Source organism: Neolamprologus multifasciatus, chromosome 19 (assembly GCF_963576455.1).
Source record: "Neolamprologus multifasciatus chromosome 19, fNeoMul1.2, whole genome shotgun sequence".
NCBI lineage: Eukaryota > Metazoa > Chordata > Actinopteri > Cichliformes > Cichlidae > Neolamprologus > Neolamprologus multifasciatus.
In genome coordinates, this window is record NC_140457.1 from 29,469,996 (window position 1) to 29,489,466 (window position 19,471).

The 19,471-nt window shown below is 39.4% G+C and overlaps 1 protein-coding gene across 1 annotated transcript; it reads right to left on the bottom strand.

The window, feature by feature from the left end:
• Nucleotides 1-11,910: 11,910 nt before the first annotated feature.
• osr1 (odd-skipped related transcription factor 1) lies at nt 11,911-18,221 on the bottom strand. Its single transcript, XM_085144519.1, has 3 exons — nt 17,913-18,221; nt 14,224-14,928; nt 11,911-12,834 (listed from the first exon to the last, which is right to left on the bottom strand). Exons 2-3 carry the CDS (start codon nt 14,898-14,900, stop codon nt 12,702-12,704), a joined length of 810 nt encoding a protein of 269 aa, XP_085000645.1. The 5' UTR covers nt 14,901-14,928; nt 17,913-18,221; the 3' UTR covers nt 11,911-12,701.
• Nucleotides 18,222-19,471: the final 1,250 nt, after the last annotated feature.

Consider the following 19,471-nt stretch of genomic DNA (forward strand, 5'->3'; position numbering starts at 1 on the left):
AATAATAACAAAGGTCAATCAAATGGACCAATATGGCAAGGTATGGCAATGATGGTAAAGCAAATCCATTGGGCATCTTTCTTGGCCTTCAGACAATTCAACAATTCCGATGGCTAAAGAGCCAAACAGCACAGGCAAAAAAGTATATATATATATATATATATATATATATATATATATATATATATATATATATATATATATATATATATATGGTTAGCCACCACCATTTTGGTGGTGGCTAACCAACTGGACATAGTGGTGGTAGACAAACAGAAGAAGACGGCCGTAGTGATCGATGTAGCGGTTCCGAATGACAGCAACATCAGTAAGAAGGAACACGAGAAGCTGGAGAAATACCAAGGGCTCAGAGAAGAGCTCGAGAGGATGTGGAGGGTGAAGGTAACGGTGGTCCCCGTGGTAATCGGAGCACTAGGTGCGGTGACTCCCAAGCTAGGCGAGTGGCTCCAGCAGATCCCGGGAACAACATCGGAGATCTCTGTCCAGAAGAGCGCAGTCCTGGGAACAGCTAAGATACTGCGCAGGACCCTCAAGCTCCCAGGCCTCTGGTAGAGGAGCCGAGCTTGAAGGATAGACCGCCCACAGGGGCGAGCTGGGTGTGTATACATATATATACATACATATATATATATATATATATGTATATATATATGTATGTATACATATATGTATACTCTTATAAATGCACCATGGGGGGCATTTTGGTACGCTGTGTACAGTGTTTATTGTTATATTGACAATAAACACCATGAATCTTGAATCTAATAGTTAAATGTTATTGTTGAGGGGCACTGGCAGGACTCAGTGCCCCTCAGACACACATTAAAAAAAATAAAAAATGTCTCATGAAAAGGGCACTTTGATCACCCAAGAGGAAATGGGGAAGGTGCCATTCATGATTTATATAGTATTTGTGCACTGTGACATTTAATTAGGTCCACAAATTTTAACAAATCAGTATTCCATCTCAAATTAACAAATTTTTAGAGCATTTCCTGCTCCAGTTGATATCCAATTTGCATAAAAAAATGTATGTCCATGTTGATTTTTGTGAAATTTTAGTTTTATGTATGAAAAACTTTTAAACATAATTATTTTTTAAAAAATGGTCTGTCGACCAACTTTCAGGCTGTTTTTTTACACATTAAAAACCTGAGGCAATGTTTGCACATGAACATCTTTAAGAACTATAAACGTAAAAGGCTGAAAATGTCACTAGTTTTTCTTTCCACTAAAATTAACCAGAAACTGTAATTTGGGACGTATACATTAAAAAGTGTGGATATTTACTATTTAAATTAACTGCACTCCATGAGTGCCTGGCAGCACAAATGAACCAGCTGATAATGGATGAAACACACTGAGAATGGCTAACTGGCCCAGAAGGGCATAAACATGAGGGCGGCAAAACACTAGCTACTGGTAGATAGAGCAGTCACTCGAGACTGCAAGATAAGACTGACCAACCTGTGTGTAACCAAGGTTATTATGGTTTTAAATTGTATTTTTACATTTGAAAATTGCCCCTAAATGAGTGTGAGTAGTTACAGTTTCATTGCTGTTATTATTTTGTACTTTATTTTAGTGTATTGTTCCTTATTGTTCCTCAAATTTATTAGAGGCACCCCAAAAATTGTAAACAAAGCACCACTCGCTGGTGAAAAAAAGAGCAGCAGACAAGAGCGAGCAGGAGATTGTACATGCGTGAGCATAAAAAAAGCCCCGAGTGAGGCAAAGACAATAATTCACAGAGCAAGTTGGGAACAGATGCATCACCATCAGTAATCTTGCATGGTCTCTGTTTTTGACACAGAAAAGAGTTACACCACCAATTAGGAGCTGGAGATTTCATACATTGTTACTTAAAGAAAAAGATTTAATTAATTATTTCAAAAAGGAGTGGGCACTGAATTTAGGAAGTACCCCAACCAATCACAGCAGATGGCCCCGCCCCTCCCTGAGCCTGGTTCTGCTGGAGGTTTCTTCCTGTTAAAAGGGAGTTTTTCCTTCCCACTGTCACCAAAGTGCTGCTCATAGGGGGTCATATGATTGTTGCATTTTTCTCTGTATGTATTATTGTAGGGTCTACCTTACAATATAAAGCACCTTGAGGCGACTGTTGTTGTGATTTGGCGCTGTATGAATAAAACTGAATTAAATTGAATTGATTTACCTGTTGATCTATATCCCTACTCTCACTTATAGTCACAAGTAGTAACTGAAAGAACAAGATCACCAACACAAGTGGCAGAAACAAGCTTTCTCCAAAGGGTGGCTGGCCTCTCCCTTAGAAATAGGTTGAGGAGCTCAGCCACTGGGAGAGGCTCAGAGTAGAGCCGCTGCTCCTCCAAATTAAAAGGAGCCAGTTTCAGTGGTTCAGGTATCCAACAAGGATGTCTCCTGGGCACCTCCAGGTGAGGTGTTCCAGGCATGTTACACCAGGAGGAGGCCCAGGGGCAGACGCAGGACATGCTGGACAGATTATATCTCTGGGATGGCCTGGGAATGCCTCAGTGTTCCCCTGGGTAAGCTGGAGGTGGCTAGGGAGAGGGAGGTCTGGGCTTCTTTGCTTAGGCTGCTGTCCCAATGACCATTTCCCAGACAAGTGGAAGAAAATGATGTAGATTAAGCCAGTGTTAGTTGCATCTCACATGGGAGATTTGATGCCTGAGCCTGGTTCTGCCGGAGGTTTACCTATTAATTTCTATTTGTGTTATTTTGTGTATTACATTATAGGAGGATTGTTGCAATTTGCTGATACTCTGTTTCCTGACATGCTTCTTAAAAGAAGTACAGATCAAGGCTTACAGATCCCAGTCTTGAAACTGTACTCAGAGTTACATCTGTCAGAGTGAATGTGGCTTAGCTAAGTGAGCAGAAGAACTGACAAGGATCTGGCAAAAATAAAGCACAAATGGACTCAGGGCTGATTTGCTTGTTGAATGAGTGTTACAATAATTTCTTTAAAAGGAAGCAAAACATTTTCTTTTTGCTGAAGGAGTATATGTTTACATTTGCTTACAAATGTATACTTCTGTTTTGAGCTTCTTTTTTAAAAGTTTTTATGAAGACAGTACAAGCAGAAGACCTGTCAGTTACACAGCTCACAGCTCACTGCCTTTTGTACATTTTTGTTGTAACTTTAAGAAAATATCAACAGAAAAGACAAATATGATAAGTGCTGGCATATTTATAAAGAAAACCATTTGAAATGTGTGTGTATGTGCCTGCACTTTTATTTTGTTAAATAATAGTAAAAGAAAATAATGAAGAAAATAATACTAAAAGTAGGGTTATATGTCTGGCCAGAAAGTAAGTACAAATTTATTCATTTGTTATCTCATTTCTTCATTTCTTCAATTATTTTTTTAAAAACTGGTAAAGATAGATAGATAGACACAGATATTTAGGGTAGATTGGGATAGATTTTAGATTTTGAGCCCTAGATCATCATTCAGCAACAATTCAGCAATATATGACACGTGAACACCAGTTTCTTAAAATGGGACGATATGCAATGTCATACGTAGCATCATTTTCAGTCCCAAGCAACCACTTGGACGTGATTTTCATCAAGACTTGCTTTCACCCTTCAAATCTGCTCTGATACAGTATTAGAATTGTTGGGGGGGGGGGGGGGGGGGGGGTTCCTCTTTATACCCTTTGGGGCCGGTTCTGCTGGCTCTGTAAATGTCAGCTCATTGTGTATCCATCCTGCCACCTCCGACTCAACTACCGGTTGGAAGCCATAAATGTGTCAGTAGCCTAGAGCAGCATCTATTGCGTGTAGTACCATTTACCAGCCTCACGCCCACTGCTGGCCCTTCCGAAATGTTTTGGTTTAGACAGTAGCAGTGAATGATATTTCCACCTAGCCTAGAGGACACAAAGATAAAGCCAAGGCCAGATGTAAAGTAAAATTTTACTCATACAAGGCACGTCATGTACTATTCTACATGTACTGTTTGTAGTCAGATAGGGATTGTTGTGCACTGAGTGCAGAGAATATGTAAAGGCTAAAAAAAATCAGTTTGCTTGTAGAACCTTGAAATTTCAAGTTCAACAATAATGAATTCAGACCTACAAATGTCACTATTCTCTTGAACAAAAAAAAAAAAAAAGAGGCCTTTGGCTATCAATGACCTGTGATTGGGCAGTTAGCTTTCTTCATCGTGATACTAAACTAGCAATTTACACTTGTTTATTACAAACATTCAAGCTGTTATTTGAGTACTTGATTGAGTAGAAAACAAGTAGAAAACACAGCTGAACTCTGGTACACAACAGCTACCAGATTCAACTTCTGTACTGGAGACAAAATTACAAGTAAACAATCTGTGAAAGTAAACCTGCTAGAGAGGGTCGAGTTGCTATTATCTTCTTTTGAAAAAATGGGTGACAGTAAAGAGCTGAATTGTCCAGAAGAGAGCTTCCTGGGTTACACTTAAGAGTGATACAAATCCTGCACCAGGAATGCAAGCAAGCAAGCAATTTATTTATATAGCACTTTCAGATCAGCCGAACACAAATCCAAGCTGAACACAAAGTGCTGAACACTTGACATGCCAGAAAATATACATTAAACAAGTTAAAAAAAGAAATAATATAAAATAGAGGAAAATATTTTTAAAAAAAAGATGATAATTAAAATAATATTTAAAACAATAGAATTGGCACAAATAGCAAAGACAATAATAAAATAGTATAAAATGATTATTAGAATTACATTTAAAACAATAAAATCAGGGTCTGACTGTGTCATAAGCCAAGGAGTAAAAATGGGTTTTAAGACGTGTTTTAAAAGTGGACAGTCTCTAATGTGCTGGGGCAGAGAAGGCCCCGCCCCCTCTGAGCTCTCTCTTGGACCTGGGTACCTCCAGGAGCAGCTCGTCAGCTGACCTGAGAGACATGGGGGTGAGTAAGGATGCAGAAGCTCAGAGAGGTAAGTTGGGGCAAGACCGTTTAAGCATTTAAAAACAAACAAACATGAGAATTTTAAAATGAACTCTAAGATGTGCAGGCAGCCAATGGAGTGAAGCCAGGATGGGAGTTATGTGCTCTCTTTTGCGAGTTCTGGTTAAAAGTCATGCAGCAGCATTTCGGACCAGCTGCAGACGAGAGAGAACACCGACTAACTCCACAATACAGAGTATTACAGTAATCTAAACGAGATGAAATCAAAGCATGGATTACTGTTTCAAAATGCGGCTGAGATAAAATAGGTCTTATCTTTGCCAAGCGCCTTAAATAATAAAAACTGGACTTGACAGTAACCCTGATTTGACTGTCTAATTTAAAATCACTGTCCATCTTAAAACCCAGGTTTGTAACAACAGATTTAAAATACTCTGCCAGGGGTCAAAATCAATAGCGGAGGGTTCACGAGGTCACAGTTACTGGATGTTGTAGGGCTATCTTGGTTGACACAACTCTGCCATATCACATGGAGATCTGGGGCGGTGCATCTAGATTGGCAGAGAAGGATGGTGGTTCCCACCTTTAATATTTTTATGGGGGTCTATAATTTGAGAGGAAAGAGGAGCAAGGGGGGGAGGGTCTGGGCTTCTCTGCTTGGGCAACCCAGACCTGGATAAGCAGTAGGAGATGGATGGATATTTACAGCACAAGTGGTTAATGGCCATTGTAGGTTGTTATAGGTTATGTGGGAAAAAACAGATGCATAATTAATTCGATTATTTCAGACAAACATCAGCCTTCATGACGTATTTAAAGGTTTTTTTAGGGGACACAACATCAAAATATTAAAGCTAGTAAAACTAACTCTGCATGCTCTGCATGCTAGCTCCAAAAATATGGCCAAGCAGTTCAACAAAAGCAGCTGAAAACAATTAAAGCCAAAGGAAAAGTCATATAGATCAAAAAAGTTATAGATCAGAAGAGTCATAAGCCTGCTCTCACATTTCCATGTAAATCAAGCTGTTCTTCACTTTGGCCAACATCTGTAATGTAGAGGAGTTAAAGTGTGGTGTGCAGCTGTTAGTGTGTTAACAAGGAAAGCCTTCACGGAGGGATTTAGGCCATAAGAGCGAATCATCATCCAATATGCTGTCGTTACCACACCATTGATAATCACAGTAAACAATGTCACAGTCGTCTTTTAATTCATCTGTTTTTTGGTCGTTTTCTTTAAACTTTGTTTCAGTTTCAATTTTATTTCTATAGCACACTGAAAAGACCAAGGTACAGTGGCTGAGAGAATATTGGGAGCAACAACACCATGAAGTCCAACGAACACAGCAGACAGGTCAGGGACAAAGTTACTGAGAAATTTAAAGCAGGCTTAGGCTACACAAAGATTTCCCAAGCCTTGAACATCCACGGAGCTCTGTTCAAGCCATCATTCAGAAATGGAAGGAGTATGGCACAACTGTAAACCTACCAAGTCGAGGCCGTCCACCTAAACTCACAGGCCGAACAAGGAGAGCGCTGATCAGAAATGCAGCCAAGAGGCCCATGGTGACTGTGGACGAGCTGCAGAGATCTACAGCTCAGGTGGGGAATCTGTCCATAGGACAACTATTAGTCGTGCACTGCACAAAGTTGGCCTTTATGGAAGAGTGGCAAGAAGAAATCATTCAAGTGCAGAAAGCTGCTGCTTCTTTCCAATTTTTGCTTGTTTCTTCATTTTTCTTCCAAAGTGTTTGCATGTAATTCCGACTCCCTGCCCACATACTCTACATACCTGCCTGTACCCCTACGTCGTCGGATTGCCACACTCCTGGCCCTCTTTCGTTCTTTCACCTCATGTTATGATGTTAGTCTGTCTTTGCATGTGATTGGCCTCACAGTGTACCTGTAAAAATACAGTCTCTTCCCTCCCTGCATGACAGTGCTGAGCGGCTGAAGTGGGCGTTGTAGGATCATCTTCTTTGCTCTTCTCCGGAGCCTCAGAAGGCTAAAAAGTGAATCGCACTCTATCACAGGGCTAACACAGAAAGACACAGAGATAACTATTCAAACAAGCACCATTTTAGAAATACCAGTTAGTGTAAGAAGGATGTCTTTGAGCTGTAAGAGAAGTACGGGGACCCCAGAGCAAACTGCTTCTTTCTTTATGTTGATCTAAACTGGAACACAATTCATTTGCCCACTAGCATCTGTTGAGCTATGATGATAAGAAAACCTATTTGTCCTATGTGTGGACCAATGCTTCTCACCACTTTCTCAATACTGTTGTTAAGGTAATCATGAGGAAACTCAGCTCATGGTGTGACCTCTTTGTAGTGTCCCTTCTGCGCCAAGTTCAACAACCCAGTCACGTACACAATCTCCTGCCATTTCAAGCTGCCCAGCTGTGTGTGTCCCTGTGTACTCGGAGAGCTGATGACAAACTGATGAGTTCCTGATTAAAAGAGAAACGATGAGCAACGTGCTGGCCATCCGCTTAGCTTTTCTCTTTCCCATGGACGAGCAGCTTTCTTCCTGCATAACGCACTAAAGTAACACTACTGACAAAAAGACACACATGGATTTCAACACACTCTGTAAGTGCTGAGCAAATCAAGGTCACTCAGTCAAATTGTTTTTAAGCTAAATGATTGCTTAGTGTAACCAAAACATTACCATGCTGACATTTTGACACTGAGTAACTCTAAGCTGGTGGTCTTTTCTCAAGGTCTTATTACAAATACTTCTAAATTCTAAATGTACACATGTGTGTGTGTGTGTGTGTGTGTGTGTGTATATATATTAGGGGTGGAGAAAAAATCGATACTGTGTAGCATGGTGATATTTTGTTTGCTAATAATGTATCGATACAGGGACAGCAGAAATCGATACTTTGTTACAAAAAGGTTTTTGTGCTCTGACTTCAGAGCATGTTGATCCTTTTTCTGAGCAAGAATCCTGACATTCCTTCACTGTCCAAATGTGTTTCACTTGTTTTTGGCAGCAATAAACATGACAGTTTACTTATTTTAATTTAAGACATGTTTTATTTTAATTAAGTTTAAAACTTTTTTATTTAATGTAAAATTATATTTTGTTTTAATTTACTTTCAAATTCTTCAGTTGCTGAAGGGGCTGCATAGTTTTCATAAACTGCATAGTTCAGAATAGCTATAATTGTACCAGATGGTTGATTCAGTTAAGTTGGACTAGACTGTAATACAAACCGTTCAGTTTGTCAACAATCAAACTGAAATGAGAGAAAGACTGAGTGTGAGACTTTGATATTAGAGAAAATGAATATTGATAAAGTTTACCTTTATGTAGAGAATCTGAATATCGCAAAATATTTTTAAAAATTGCAATAATATCGTATCGTGCGTTAAGTATTGTGATAATATTGTATCGTGGGATGTATGGTGATTCCCACCTCTAATATATACATATATATATATATATATGTATATATATATATATATATATATATATATATATATATATATATGTATATATATATATATATATATACACACACACATATATATATATATATATATGTGTGTGTGGGGGGGGGGGATTGTTGTGCTTTATGGTGATAAAGTCAGTTCTCAGTCAAATGTAACTGTATTAAAAAAGAAACATTTGACTCTTTTCATTGCAATAATTTGATTGACATTTATTACTTTGTATTACTGGAATCCTGTTGTACGTTGAAACATCGTCCATGTTTATCTGTCTACACTTCAGTTTTTGTTATAGTACCATTACCAGTTACGACCTGGGAAATAATGCTTCTGTTTCTGTGCTCACTGCTGAGGTCTTTAATAATCAGGTTGTGTCTTATCGTCAGGATTCGGGAGAATGGCACCTTCTCTACTTTTAGCATTAAGCTTCAAACTTTTCTTTTTGCTAAAGCATGTACTTAGGGCTGGATCAGGTGACCCTGAATCTTCCAATGCTTCTGGGGGCTTCTGTGATGCACTGGATGTTTCTTCTTCACTCACCTTTTCTTTTCTGTATGTTTATACACCACTTGCATTTAATCATTTAGGAATGACTGCACGTCTGTAACGGGTGGACTCAAAGGCAGGATAATTTAACAAAAAGTGAGCTATTTATTTGGCCAATAACTGGGTACAAAAGGCAAAACATGAAAGATAAATGAAGCATCAAACACAAAACTTTAGCCAGACTGCTGGTGGGACAGCCAGTGGGACAGCCAGGGCGTTGTGTGTCGGCATCAAGGCAAGAGACCTTGGACAAAAGAGGACAGACAGTTGTACCCAGCATCGGAGCAAATACCCATTCCGGGGTGAAGCTGCAGGTCTCTGTCTGTCGATCTAGCTTCCACCATCGAGAGCCAAGCTTTCGAATGTGGGAAGCTGATGGCGGTGGCGGCAGAGAGCAGGCGTACTTGTCATAAAATCAAGTACGCCTGACTCATAAAATCAGTTCCTTCTCTGGAGGTTGGAGTGAAGAAGAGACAGCCACAGAACATTGCAGTCGAGGTTTGTATTGTATGTCTTCTAGGTCCATTGTTGCTCAGAGCGTACTGTCACAGGTGGACTACGACAAGTTAGAGGACCCAAACACAGACGTGCGGAGGGTATGAAAGGCAAAGAACAAAGGGTGACTCAGACAATATATAGATTAGGGGTGATTAGGGGAGTGGAGACGGCTGGGGAACACAGCAGGAACAAAACAGACATAATGAGACAGGGGAAGCAAAACTGAACATAATGCACATGAGACAAGGTACTATCAACAACAACAACAAAAGACAAGACATAACTGTTTCCTGACAGAGACAGAATACAGACAAAAAGGTGAATAAAGATGGAGCCATGACTGACTGGCACAGGAGACGCTGATGACAAGACACAGAGATGGGACTGTGATAGACTAGACACAAAAGGGTACTAACACAATCACCAAGTACTAGAAATATACATATTAAATATGATATTTCTTAAATTCAAAAGAACAAATCATTAGTCCACAAAAGAGACTAAAAACACTGGACCATGACAGTGTCTTTTATCTTCCTCCCCTCAACCTCAAACAGTTGTCACCGATGGCTGCCCTGCTTCTGCCCAAAGTTTCTTCCTGTTAAAAGTAAGTTTTTTCTTCCCACAGTCACCAAGTTCCTGCTAATAGGGAATTGTCTGATTGTTGGGGTTTTCCCTGTATTGTTGTTGCGGTAACCAGGAGGAAAATCAACCTGAACCTGAGATTTGACTAACGGACAGAATCTCCTCTCCTCCATAGACCTTTCTGGAGATGCTGAGAAGTATGATTTCCCTGCAGATGAAGAACATCCTCTGATCCACCTCTGATCCTCAGACCCCATCCCAGACCTCCATGCAATGTGGTAGAGACATGTCAACTTGGACAGCCTTCAGGAATTTGTGGTGAATCTCATCCATGCCCAGGGACCCAAAAACTCAGGACTTGTTTAACTACATCAGTGACCTCACCTCCAGTAATGGACAAGTCTTCCCCCCAGCTCCAGATTCTGCAGACGTCTTGTGTATCGTATGTATGCGCTCAACATGTTGTATTTTTGTGGAAATTTTGTCCTATAAAATGCACATTGAAAATAAAGACGTCAACATCAAGTGATGATGAGCTGGTCCTGATGTTTCTAAACAAGAAACAAAGAAACTGCAGTTCTGGGTTCATTCATTCACCCATCTACTCCTGCAGCACAAGGGAGAATTTCATGGTTTCTAGGAGTTGAGTCTGTGTCACTGCTACCATGCTCGTACATATTTCAGGGGTGCAGTTCGAGCTCCTGTTGACAGAGTTGGCACAACATCTGAGGAGGCAGAGAAATAATTTCAGAGAGTTTATTGACCTGGATGGGTGTTTAGCAGTCTGTCTGAGGTAAAATAGTAGTATTTTATTATTTCCATATCACTGTATATTCAGCATGAGTGTTGTTGCCAAAGGCAGTGGTTGATTGGTCAGAACTAGTTATTCAGATCCAAAAACACGAGCTTGGTTAAAAAATTTTCTTTTGAAAATTCCTCCAGCAAAATCATGTTGTTGGTGTGAAAATTTTTAACACAAATATTTGCATAGATGTTACGCATCTGGTGTGGGAAAGTCTTAACTGAAAGTCTTGTTCGATGGTCTCACCAAACTCCCACATAGAAGTTTTTGCTTCATCTACTGCCAAAGCCAAGTCCTCTGGAAACCCGCAGATTAACCAAGCTCAACGGGTTTCCTCCTTCAGGCTCTGGTGTCCACCATCTGGTCCAGGAATTACCACTAGCACCAATGACCTTCCAGCTGAAACCCCCTCTATTGTCGAGGCCACAACAGCTTCTTCAATAGTAAATGCACAGAACATGGTCCACTCTGACTCAGTGCCTCTTTCAGAATCTACGGTGTCTGCATTTGGGTTCACTGGGCTTCTAGTAACTAATTTCCTTCTGTCACATGATCCAGTTCACCACTAGGTGGTGATTAGTTGGCAGCTCTGATCTTTTCACCCATGTCCAAGACATACAGCTACAGATCTGATGGTATGATTACAAAATCAATCGTCAGCCTGAACATGTGGATATTTAAGTCTTCAGTAGGACAATGAAGTTCCCAGATAGAGCATCTCCAGCATCCAAGATAGCTGTTTACTCAGGATTCATTCCCTAACCTCGAGGCAAAGTGACAATGACTTCCATGTTGGGCAGAAGATGAAGCTTATCTACATGTTCAAATTTCTAGATGGAATCTGTAATGAAAGCGATGTTTGCAGGTGGATAAATGCTTTCATCAAACAGATTATCTTTAAGTACACACTATTTTTGAGTTTTGTGCATATATTCACTTTTAATAATAATAACACTGTACTGTAAATGAGACCTCTCATTACATCAGACCATGGTGGCTTGATCTGAATGTAGCTTCTTGTGACCATCTTAACTAACTTCTTAACAAATATTTGACTTCACACAAACTTGCACACGTGGCCATCAATTTACGCTAAAATGTTTATTTAAAATGATTATTCATTTTGAAAATAAATTTAAGACATCAAGAGATATATGTAAATAATCAGGTTAAAGTGCAAAAATATGTTTTGATATAATATTTCTGTAAAAAAATAGCATGGGAATGTGATATTCAACGGGAGATAAATTTGTTTCTACACATCCACTGGTTTCTCTTCCAAGTCAGGCTTGATAAGTAAGTACACATTTATCCATCCATCCATCCATTCGCTTCCGCTTATCCTTTTCAGGGTCGCGGGGGGCGCTGGAGCCTATCCCAGCTGTCATAGGGCGAGAGGCGGGGTACACCCTGGACAGGTCGCCAGTCTGTCGCAGGGCCAACACACAGGGACAGACAACCATTTGCACTCACATTCATTCGCACATTCACACCTAGTGACAATTTGGATTTTTCCAATTAACCTATCCCCACAAGCTGCATGTCTTTGGACGGTGGGAGGAAGCCGGAGCGCCCGGAGAGAACCCACGCAAACACGGGGAGAACATGCAAACTCCACACAGAAAGACCCCGGCCTGATGGCGGAATTGAACTCAGGACCTTCTTGCTGTGCGGCAACAGTGCTAACCACTGTGCCACTGTGCTGCTCTGATTTATCCACTACTCCTTTATTTCTGTAAGAAATGGTTGGTGAAATGTTTCTTTTTTAAACATTATCTTAAGTTCTGAGATTAAAGTCTTTGGGGGGTTTGTTTTGGGTTTTTTTTACTCATGTTTTCTTTGGTCTTCGTTCAGTGCCCTGGTCCCTGTTGAGTGAATCACTTGATCTTGGCTGGCTTCAGTTCCTTGATCTGCATGTGTAATGTTTTGTGGACGGCCAGAGTCCTGGACTGACAGAAGCCCTTTCCACACTCCTGACATTTAAAGGGCTTTTCTTTAGAATGGATGTACCTGCAGAGGGGAACACAACACTCCAGCAAGTCAGTGTTTACCAAAAATTATGTCAAATTTCAGATCATTATTTAAAAAGCAATAATTGTCTGGTTTTATCATCCTTTCATTAATACCCAGCAAGAAAAAGCACACAGGCTTAGTTTACAGACAGTCTTCAAGTGATTAACAAGATTTATGAAGCCTGTGTACTCATTAACAGTGCCATTATCACAATCTGACTTTTTAGCTTATCTGCTTAAAAGGAGTTTCAGCAGCTTTTGTGAAGTTGTCTGATGTATTACAAATGTAATGCAATGCACAGAAGTGAGTGATAATCACTGACTACTGTGCACAAACACACCCACAAACTTTAGTTAGAAGAAGAATTGTGTAGATATGAGATGTTTTTGTTCATCCAGACAAAGATTGTTAGGATTTTTTTAGCATGTTTTTTGCATAGTGGCAGTGAAAATACTAAACTTAGCACAAAAAGTTATGGAAATTTGTGTTTGGTCTATTATTTCTTTGTTGTAACAATGCTTAAATTTTATACCGTTGTAAAACGGCTTTATTTGCCAGTTCTTCACTGCCAATGCCAAACAGCTTATTCTGCTTCTGACTCTTCTGGTACCAGGTGCTGACAATCAGGTGCCATTGGTGTGATAAAGGACAACTTCAACCTAATGTTCCACAAAACCAAGTGGCAGCATTATTTGGAGTGAGGCAGTAAAGGCAGCCTTGGCCAAGTTTCACATAAAGAAGACTGTCAAAGACAGGCCACTAAGTGGGCGTCTCAAGAAGTAAATACCACAAGAAGACAGTTTTCTCATCCTATCAGCACTTAGGAACCATAGGTAGTCTTCTACAGTCTACGGTCAACATGGGCAACGGCTCTGTCCCGAGAAAACACACAGTCCATCTCCTGTATCACAGGGCTGCCAAGAGGCCTGCTATGAGAACTCTTCACCATGGTGTCGGCAACATCAGGAACCGAGAACTTGAACATGTGGAGGTACATTATGTTCAGTGATGAGATTCTGCCTATGGCAGCTGGCTCTCAGGGTAGCACAATAAGCTGTTTGGTATTGGCAGAGAAGGTTTGGCAAGTTTTTCATGGGCACAACCCACATTCTCAACTTTGCTGCTCAACCCACAAATACATTTTCCTTACATGGCCCCATTTAAAGGGAAATAACTTGGCTTTCCCGTGGTATACGATTTATTACCAAGAAACATGTTACATGTTACAACAAAGAAATAATTGACCAAACACAAACGTCCTTACCTGTTGCGTTAACTTTATGAATAGAAAAACTGGGATTTATGTTAATGTGAACAAAATTTGAGTGGAAACTAATTCCATTGTGTTGAACTGGTTTGATAAAGTCGGATAAACCAGCATCTCACCTGTGGTCCCTGAGGTGATCCTGTCTCCTGAAGGCCTTGTGACAGATGTCACATGTATATGGCCTCTCGTCTGTGTGTGTCCTCTCGTGGATCAAAAGGTTGTAGGATTTGGTGAAATGTCGGGCACAGAACTTGCAGACAAATTCTTTCTTGGTCTTTGAAGGCAGTCGGCCTCGACTAGACTTGCGCTCTGGTGAAGTAAGTTTGGTCACATCAAGCATGCATCCCAGGCTGGCTGCGGTCAGGTGTGGAGATGATGCCTGCGCTGCAGAAGCACTGGCGCTCACTGTCATGCTCAGGTCCTCCACCTCTAACTGATCCTCTTTGGTTGCTGCTGCTGCCAGGTTGGCAAAGTCAAAGCGAGGCTTGTTTTTGAAGGTCTGTAGCAACCCTGCCGAGTCTTGCTTAGGTGGCAGAAGGTGAGGGAAAATGGGGATGGATGCCATACAGGAAATCTGGGAAGGCAGCTTAGAGATGGTGCAGCGGGGCAGGGCAAAAGCTGGGTACCCCAGGGTCCACTGGTGAAGGTGGACGGCATGCAGGGCGCTAAAGCTGTAGATGCTGTGAAAATGATCTGCAGGCAGCTGAAGACCTGTTGAACTCTGGATGAGGGAACAGTTGGCCAACTGAAGTGATGGGTGGAGAGGAACTGGTGCTGGCAGAGTCTTGCTCCCCATGTCTGCTAAATCAAATCCAGCAGGCTGTCTAATCGAGACAAAACATATCAGCTGATGAAAATATCAAACTTCAACTGAGCTACAGTTGTTTCTTTATAAATATTTATTTATGAAATTCATCAAATAAAAAATCTGTTAATAAAAATAAATGATTAAAAAAAGAATGTACTTGAATGCAAAGAGCATAATTATTGTTGGCTAAAGTACATCATAGTTTTCAAAATACATTTCACCAAAAACATCAAAGAAAAAAGTAAAATAATAACAACAAATAACTAGAACCAGTGTTAGTATGCACACACACACACACACACACACACACACACACACACACTGAAAGCTCATGCACATGTGGTTGGGTGTTTCTTGTTACCTTCCCAGGTACATGCCTGGGGGTGTTGAGTGCAAGGAAACAGAATGACAGCATTCAACCAGAGAAATACCTGTGAGCTATTAAATCAGGTTTGATCAGCTGGAATAACAATAGACAATAATGCATCTTTGTCTGAGGCAGACGCTGATGGACACAAGCCATTGGAACTTCAAGTCCCATTGTCTGAATGAACAAAACCCACAAATCACCTCCTCGTCTCAAACTGCTCTTTTCCTCGAGTGCCTTTCACTTAGATTTGAATTTTTACAAATATGTTTAGTTTGTATATTTTTCACTTCACTATAAGTTTTGTGTCGCTACAGTAACTGTAGTAGTTACAATTACAGTTACTACCATAAATATACAATATTTCAAACTGAATATTTAATTCCAAAAATGAAAACTAACCAAAAGATATTATTTTGATACATACAAAGTTAATCAGCTGTTATTAGTGGTTAAAAACCATTAACACATCAACAACATCAAAATGCTGCTTATTCATGAAATGCTGCTTACTTCATTTGTATCAATACGCATTAGCATTTTTTGATATTTAATCACTCAGTCTTTGCATTCAACAACAACACTTACATCGTACAATATACTCTATCATCAAATATTAACGTTTAAAATCCTAAAACTTTGAAAGTCAGATCAACATTAACAGTTATCATTGTGTTCTTTGAATGCTCATTACTCACATATTAATGCTAGAGCAATGTATCACAAATGAGGATTTGTGGGAAATATATTTGAACCACTGTTATTTAGAGAAAAATAGAATTTGACTGTAAGGACAACACATTTGTTTTAGAAATATGCATGAAGGATCATTTGTAAAAAGCCAGACAACCTTTGCATTTCATTACCTAGAATGAACTTTTTGAGTCTGCATAGTTAGTTTTATAGTTTATAATTACTGGAAATAGCAGTTGTGCAATTTATAATAAAGAAGCTAAATGCAAACTTGACAGATAAATATATTTAAATAAAAACTGCAAACCTGAAGCTACTCATCCAGGTAGTTGCAGTGAGGACCAGTGAAGCTCAAACAGCCCCCTGGGGTCGGCTCCTTTCTGATCATGTAGCAGAAGTAATAGATTTTTACATAGGAGGTCATTAGAGAAGATACATGCTATGCTGCTAAGCCTTTCCACACCTTTAACCCTTGCTGTCTGCATATCACAAGATTCCAATCTAAACACCCACCAGCCTGATTCAGCCCCTCGGGGGTCTCTGTTGCGAACACTGGAATTTCACATTTACCTTCTTTAAGAAGAATAACTAGTTAGTAGTGTTACACATGCCAAAGAGAAGAGACTTTACAAAACAGATTAATGAATCGACGAATTAACAGACATATAAAGAAACAAATATTTATTGTGAAATACTCACAAAATATGATAATATTTCACAAATTAATACTAATACTAACTGCTGTGAAACCTCCTTGTTCTTTTACTAATAGTAATGTTATGAAGCTCGTTGACTTTAAATGCAGCTCAAAATGTATAAAGTATATTTCTTATGAACTATGCAAAATATTAAACGTTCTATTTCAAATGTGAGTAACATTGTCCAAAACCGAAGCACTGAAGTAATAAAAACGTGTTAATTTAAGTAAAGAAACTGGTTTATTTTTACAATGCAGTGTAGACTACAAACCTAATATTTTTATATTTACCTCAGTGAAATATCTAAGACTTGTTATGGTCTGGAAACTGATATGTAATCTAGACTTTCAGGCCCTCGCTGCTTGTTGTGCTGTGTTTGCACAGCGTACGCAGACCTCAGGACAGTCATTTCTCACAGTGATGCTGTATTTGCTGCTTTATTTAGACAATGTTTGGGCTCTAAGGTCATTTAGTGGATAATGAAATGTCGATTAAAAAAAAACATACTGTTTTGGCCGTCACTCTTTCCACAGACCAATTATGCAACGCATATACTGTACATTTCCTGACCCAGGTGACTGTGAGCAGTATCAGTTATTAGTTAGTTGCCATCAAAGCCCTGAGAATGTACCCATTTCATCTTTAAGAAAATAGATTCACTTTGTTTCCTTTTTCTTTGTGTAATTATGTGCTAATGTTTGTTTTATCTGTGCACTTCCTTCATTACTTCTTTATTTACAGGCAAAGATAATCAATAAAAACAACCTGCGCTACTAACAGAATTAAAAATAAACTTGCGAGTCTCGATGTATATATGTACATATTGTATTCAAATTAAGATTTATTTTATTGTAATAGGCAAAGGTGTAACAAATTGCATGACTGAAGTGGAAACAATTGTTTTTAGGGCACCACAAATGTAAGTTTTTAGGAGCAAACTGTGTTTTTATCTATTGGCATTAATTTGTAAAATATGTGTTATAAATGAGGCTATATTTAATGCAAAAATACCTTTTTTTGAAAATTTGCAATAATGACAATGGCAACTTAGATGACTCGAAATAATTATTGGAAAAACAGAAAATGAGCAATGACATGTCATTTTAAACTATGTTTGCAATAACTGTAGCCTAATTTAACTTTTAATTTAAAAAAAAAATGAATGTGAAATTTTTTTCAGTATCTGGATGGTCATTATCGTTTTTATGTTTAATTAAAACAACAACGTGAACAAAGACTTACCAATGAAATAAAAAGTTGCAAAAAGCTGTCCTTGCGTCACAACCTTATGCAGCCTTGTTGTATCGGTGTGGATGCGTCACTGGTGTGGTCGCATGTGCCTCCGTGCTCCTGTTTTCCTCCAGTGTGACTTCAGCGACAAGGCTGAGCTGAACAGGAGGCGCGCTGTGGTGTAGTTGTTATGCTGAGACGCTTATTCCAGCTGCCTCTTTATTGCAGCGCAGCCTCCGACACCTAGGCACGTCACACAAGCATGCCCATATACAACACAGCAGGCAAAGAACATGGCTAGTATATATCGATCATTGAACAGTTCCTGTAGGTGTGTTTCACGTTAGTGCGCCATCGGCATGACTATGTGGAGTGTGCATAACACATTTCATAGATAATTAAATTAAAAGTGGAGTCAAACTTCCAGTGAACAAAATCTGCCACCTGGTGGCAAATGCTTTTGCAAAAAAAAAAAAAACACCATAAAAGTGGATTTATGAGGAAGAAAAAACTGAAATTTGCATAAAGCTGAATATCTTGGCAAAGTATTTCATAAGAAATGGTTATATGTCATGGATAGATAAATAACAAACTTCCTATTTTCAGAAAGAAAGTAGATTAACCACTGTATGAACATGTCTGCTGTGTCCTTGTAGAGCTGGAAAGACTTTGTTTTTGAAAACAGATTTTCAAAAGTTTAACTGGCTTAATGTTGCCATGGGCATCGATAATGTTATATTAATTCAGGCTTTCACGTTGTTTGGGGTCCTAGTTGGTGCTGAGGTCAAACAGAAGGAGATGGTTAGAGAAAAGTAGAAAGAAGACAAAACATAATGAAATCTTTCTCTTGTTGTCACTGTCTGTAATCTTGATCATTTATTTTATTTTTTAAATGGATGTAACGGTCTTATGGCACTAAACTTCATGTATTTTAACACTTGTGTTGAGTCATAGCCAGGGGGTCTATACAAATGTGTAATTTCATGACTGTATGAAACAATACTGGGAGGTTGTTTACGGGGACCAAAACACTGTTGACTCATTGTGGAAGTATTTGTGGTTAAAGCTGCTTTTGATTTGTGCAGAATTAACACTGCGTGCAGGTGCCCTTGTGTGCGTTCACAAACACATGTACATTTTCAGGCTGGCTGTAGCTCAAGAGGTAGAGCGAGTCTACTAATTGGGAGGCTGCTGGCTGCTCTAGTCTGCAAAGTATCGGGCAAGAACCATAAGTTGCTCTCCAATGCATCCATTGTAATATGAATGTGTGTGAATGACAGAAAACAACTTCTTGTATGAGATATATGAAGTGCTTTGAGTGCTGGTAGAAAAGTGTCTGTCACTGTTAAATTTCAGGGTTATCAGTCAATCCAGTTATCCAGGATTTATTTTACCTGCTTTGGTGCAAATGAAAGTGACAACTATACTGAGCATTTTGTCCTATTAATGTCAGCATTAACTGTTTTTTTCACTGTTAAAGTAACTTGCTCCAGAGCAGGTTTGAGTTTAGAAATCAACAGCCATGAAGGCAGCACCTATTGACCGATCAGCTCCCCAGGGTCACAGTTCCT

Excerpts from the sequence above, each read along its gene's own strand:
- osr1 (XM_085144519.1), bottom strand. The coding sequence starts at position 14,900 with ATGGGGAGCAAGACTCTGCCAGCACCAGTTCCTCTCCACCCATCACTT. Across the intron at positions 12,835-14,223 it reads GATCACCTCAGGGACCACAG|GTACATCCATTCTAAAGAAA; the intron begins GTGAGATGCTGG and ends TCCCCTCTGCAG.